Source organism: Eurypyga helias, unplaced genomic scaffold, assembly GCF_000690775.1.
Source record: "Eurypyga helias isolate BGI_N326 unplaced genomic scaffold, ASM69077v1 scaffold26872, whole genome shotgun sequence".
NCBI lineage: Eukaryota > Metazoa > Chordata > Aves > Eurypygiformes > Eurypygidae > Eurypyga > Eurypyga helias.
Genome location: NW_010237093.1, coordinates 9855 through 15224, shown reverse-complemented (window position 1 = coordinate 15224; position 5370 = coordinate 9855). Strand labels below are relative to the sequence as shown.

The 5370-nt window shown below is 52.5% G+C and overlaps 1 protein-coding gene across 1 annotated transcript in view; it reads right to left on the bottom strand.

The window, feature by feature from the left end:
* Positions 1-607: 607 nt before the first annotated feature.
* The window catches only part of LOC104506412 (mediator of RNA polymerase II transcription subunit 1-like), a 13222-nt gene continuing 8459 nt past the window's right edge, over positions 608-5370 (bottom strand). Inside the window, 2 exon segments of the mRNA XM_010147348.1 lie at positions 608-3860; positions 5349-5370. The exon segment at positions 5349-5370 is cut by the window's right edge and continues 9 nt beyond it. Of these exon segments, the coding sequence (XP_010145650.1) occupies positions 608-3860; positions 5349-5370 (3275 nt within the window).

Sequence of the window (5370 nt, the reverse complement as noted above, 5' to 3'; positions counted from 1 at the left end):
CAGCACCGTGCCCCGGGAATAAAATGCCGCCATCCGTCAGAGCGCAGCGCCCGGTTCCGCGGAGCAGCTCCTATCGGAGGAAGATAAAGCTCCTCAGCACCGCGCTGAAGAGATGTCCCAGAAATAATTAAAAAAAAAAAACTTGGTGGTTTTTTTCCTTCCAACCACCCTTTAGAAAAACCAATAAAACCCAATCCTAAAACGTGCCCTAAAATAATTAAATTTAAAACTTCCTAAAACCAAAAGCAACCTATTCTGAATGGGAAGGGAGACAGGGGAACTCCCAACTCCCCCGGAATATCCTATGTTTCTGTGGGTCTGCTCCCACACCCTCACACCGAGCTTTACCCCCACTGGCCCTAACGGGGCTATTAATACTTGTAAATGAAGCACGAGCGTAATCCCACAGGAGGAAGGCCACAGAAAGGATCCTGGCTTGCCAAACGACCCCCGCTGGCACTTACACTTCCTCTTCAGTCTTTGGAGATCCTTGGAAATACCTTTCCCCTCCTGTCCTGTAAAAATCAGCGTGGCAGGTTTCCTTTCGTTCCACCTCCAGGACCCGCGGGTCCCACACGCAGCTCATCTTGTCAAGACATTAAGAAGATTAATTGCCAATTAAAGCAACATCCATGAGATCGTCATCTTCTTCCCCAATCAGAAACTCAGGGCTAGCCCGGGACGGTCGCTCCGCCGAAAGGATAGCGCTGCTTGCCATGGAGAGAGACTGGTCAGCCGAAATCGGGGACTTGGACCAGCTCTCGGGCTTCATGCTGTGAGATTTCTTCTTGTCTCGGTCTTTCTCTCGATCCCGATCTCTGTCCCGGTCTTTGTCTTTCACTTTTTTTTTCTCTTTTTTGTGCTTCTTGTGTTTTTCTGAGCTATATTCGGGCAAAGGCCTAATGCCATCGTCAGAGCTGGGGCTGTTCTGGTAGGATTTCTCGGCTATGGAAGAGCCCGACTCGCTCTCGCTGTCTATGTTTTGGGGAGTGTACGCTGGTGACTTGCTGTGGCTGGGAGAGCAGCGCTCGTGTTTCGGAGTCGATCCGCTGATGAGAGGGGACCCATAGCTTTTGGAAGAAGCCATCTGAGGCCTTAGGCTATCCCCACCTCCTTCCCCGGGTTTCTGCAAAGTTACTTTGGCTTTAATGCTAGGGGAACCACCATCGTGTTTGCTGATGATAATTTTGGCCACTCCAGTGCTTCCAACGTTTTTGGAATCTGAATTCTTCTTGGAAGAGGAGTCAACAGATCCTCCAGAAACAGAGACTTTCGATTTCTCTTTGTCGCTCTTCTCGCGTTTGCCCTGGAACTCACCTCCAGACATATTGTGTTTGGAGGACATAGTATGGCTTGAGGAATTGGAACTTGGCCCCATCTGTCCATCCATCGGGTCATCTCCACCAGGCCCGCTAGTGACAACCCCATGTTTAAGTTTGTCTATGACTGCAGTCAGAGATGGCTTCTTGTTTCTGCTGGGAGACTTCCCTTTGGAGCTTCCATGCTGGTTCTGAGATGAAGACATGGAAGACCCACTAGAGGAAAAGGAAGATGAAGATGCCGTTGAAGAATTTGACGAGGGAGGTGGTTTCTGTGACATAGACCCGGAGGATCCCATTCCTGAAGAAGATTTCATGCTCGAGCTTGAGCCGGTCCCAGACATATGGGAGCCTCCAGAACCTGAACTGATAGGCGACTTCGCTTTAGATGATGGCGGAGTTCCTGGGACAGGTTTCATGGGAGAAGCGAGCTTGTCAGAACCTCCCGAGGGTCTGGAATGAGACGGAGAGATGTTTGGTTTACTCATGGAAGGGTTCATTAGTGAGGATGGCTTTCCTTGAGGTTTCATCTTGGTACTCCCGGAACCGCTGCTGAGGCCGTGTTTGGTGATGGGGGAGGATCCGGGCTTTCCCACCGACTGAGCCGAGCTTTTGGACTGGCCTGAGCTTGAGCCGCCCTGGCTCGAGTAGAGACTGCTGCTCATCTTTGAGCCCGAAGACCCTTCCGATTTGCTGCTTTTGATTTTGCCTGAGGTTGACGAGGAGGAAGAAGAGGAGGAGGAGGAAGAATGGCTATGATGGCTTTTGCTGCTGGAGGAGGTGACAGAGCCGCTACTTGTATACTGGCCGTGTGAAGACGGTTTCCCAACAGTCACCGTTCCTTTTGGGATCTGAATGGTTATTTTTGGAATCGGAGGAGTAGCTACACCAGGAGGAGTCTGAGATCTGCCCGAACTCCCGGGAGATTTGGACCCACCTGTGCTGGCTGGTGGCGTGAAAGGCCTGTTGGATGAACTGTGGGATGGAGATTTCCCATCCGTCTCCTGCTTTTTCCGCTTTGGAAGCTTCTCTTTACTTTTCCCATCACTGGACGGCGTCCGGCTGCGCTTCCCAGGCTTCCCGTCTATTCCGGGACCTGGCATGTTACTTCCAGAGCCATTGCCTTCCTTGACCCGTTTCTGAGACTTTTCTTTTCCTAGATCCCCTGTATTCAGCAAAGGGCTCTGACCTCCACTGTGATGCTCCATGATGTCAGAGGACCCCAGCGCTTTGCTCGCAGCTGCAATAATACTAAAATCTACCGTATCGGACTGATTGCTCCCCTTAAATTTATTTTCCCCCCCATCAGCCCCCAAGACTTGCACCCCCAAAGTAGTTAGAGCCTGGGATGCGTAGCCCTTGAAGTCATCAGTGTCTCCACTCTGGCTACTCTCATCAAAGTACTCCTCCCCAAAGCCACTTTGACTCTGACTGTTGAGCAAGTCGGGATTGAAATCGACTCCATCGGGAAAAAAATGGTTTGAGGAATCGCTGCTGGGGCTCACAGCAGCGTCTGCTATCAGGTCCGCTGGGTCCGTGTACGGGTTCTCGCTATTGTTCGTCTGAAAAACATCCGGGTCAAAGAGGGCACTTTGGGAATGTCCTGAACTAGAAGAGTCTCTCACTGGAGTCCCAATGGGCGGACAGTCCTCGGTGGTGGTGGGGAGCTTGGAGGCCTCCTCCGCTATATCCGAAAGGATATCGGTAACATCGGCTCCAATGCTGTCCGAACTGGAGAGTCGAACCATTCTCTGAATACTGGGCTGCGCGTGAGGTATGGGCTGCGGGTACGTGGTCGGAGGAGTGCTGCACTGGCTGGGCGCCGGGGTAATGTGCGGGGTGTCCAGGGTATCTGCGGTCATGTTGACATCAAAAATGGGATTCTGGGAGTCAACATCCATAGAAAAGAGCTCCCTCTGGAAATCATCCTCAGTCTGATGTTTGGGCTTGTCGGCCGGCATGCGGGATTTTTTTTTCTTTTGCTTATTTCCCCCCGGACCCATTTCCATTCTGGGGGAGCCAGAGGAAGAGTTCTGCCTTTCCAGAGGGCTGCTCCCGTACAGAGTGGAGAAATCCTGAGGGGGATTCTCTTTAAGAAGATTCATGAGCATGGGGTGGTTCTTGGTGTTGCTTGCCGGTGAGGATACTGGTGGTGGTGTGTGGTGGGGAGGGGTCGGACTTGAGCCAATGGTAGACCCAACATTCCCTGTGATCTGCAACAAACTAGTGAGAATAGGGTTCTGAGACACTTTGCTGAAGTCCTCCCCATGGCCCACCGAGTCATGCCTCTCTTTCATGCTTATGCTCATGTTAAACAAAGTAGTGATGGGCCCCCCGGGAAAAGTGTTTGTCGGGGTGGTGGTACCACTCATTGGGTTGCTGCCTGTGGTCATGCCATACCCTGGGCTGCTGGCTGGGGGCAGGTTTTTCTTCACCATATCTTCTACTGTCTCTGCAATGAGGGACAAGGCCGGCGTCTCGGCTTGAATGGTTTCTGCTTTCCTACGAATTGCTCTCATGGTGACAGGAATGGACATACACCTGCAAGACACAAGAGAGAGGGAGTGAGCGCGTGCCTCGCCGCCCTGCAGCGATGTTCACCCAAGGCGTTTTAACGACTTCAGCGGACACAAAGCAAGCAGCAAGGCTCTGGGGTAGCACAGGGCAACGGGACCCTGCTATTCTGCTTGTATTTAGGCTTATCCCACCATGCTCATCTACCCACGAGACAACCGTGCCTTTACGCATTGCCCTGCCATCACATTAAGGAGAGTTAATCAACCAATTAACTCTAATAACCAAGAGACGAGAGATCACGATCTTGCAGTTCAAGCACAGGAAGCAATCTGGGTTGTTACTCTCAATCCTGCCAGAAAACCACCTTTGTCTAAGCTTGGCACACCTCACTTCCTGCAACCTTGTAAAAATTAATGATAATACCACGTTCTACTCAAGGAGGACAAGCCTGTCATGTCCTAAAATTAAAAAAACAGCTATTGTTGCTGAAGAGGTGTGTGTCGTGCACTGGTAACATTCTGCTGTGTTCTGAGTGGTGGCTGGGGTGGAGGAACCTCGACGAAAGTCCTGTGTGCATGGCAAACTGGGAGGAGCTCTTCCGTGTTTTACAAGACTTGGAAAGGAACCAACCACAGCAGGAAGCACGAATAGGTAGGCACCTCGGACACGCACCCCAAAAAAGGTAGCTATGGTTCAATGTCTGGACTGGAATTTTCAATAGGGGTCCCAGCTTTCCTCCACAAGCTCTTTCCTCTCCAAGCAGCCGTGTGCGCTGGCAGCCCAGAAAGCCAACCGGATCCTGGGCTGGATCCAGAGCAGCGTGGCCAGCAGGGCAAGGGAGGGGATTCTGCCCCTCTGCTCCACTCTGGGGAGACCCCCCTGCAGTTCTGCCTCTGGCTCTGGGGCCCCAACAGCAGAAGGACACGGAGCTGTTGGAGCGAGTCCAGAGGAGGCCACGAAGATGCTCCGAGGGCTGGAGGCCCTCTGCCATGGGGACAGGCTGGGGGAGGTGGGGGGTTCAGCCTGGAGAAGGGAAGCTCTGGGGAGACCTTAGAGCCCCTTCCAGTGCCTGGGGGGCTACAAGAAAGCTGGGGGTGGGACTTTTTCCAAGGGCAGGAAGTGACAGGACAAGGTTTAAAAGGTTTAAACGGGAAGAGGGAGAGGGAGATGGGACATCAGGAAGGAATTCTTCCTGCAGAGGGTGGGGAGCACTGGGACAGGTTGCCCAGAGAAGCTGTGGATGCCCCCTCCCTAAAAGTGTCCCAGGCCAGGCTGGATGAGGCTTGGAGCAACCTGGTCTAGTGGAAGGGGTCCCTGCCCATGGCAGGGGGGGGGACTGGATGGGCTTCGAGGTCCCTTCCCACCCAAACCAGTCTGTGATTCTATGATTCTCTCTTCCCAACCAACACTACCACAACTCAGAACAGCTCCAAACCGCTGGGATAAATACAGGACAGACACAGAGTTCACCTGTACAATTTGGAGTGCAGCACAACAAACCACCCAGCTTACCTCTGAACAACTTTGGCAATGA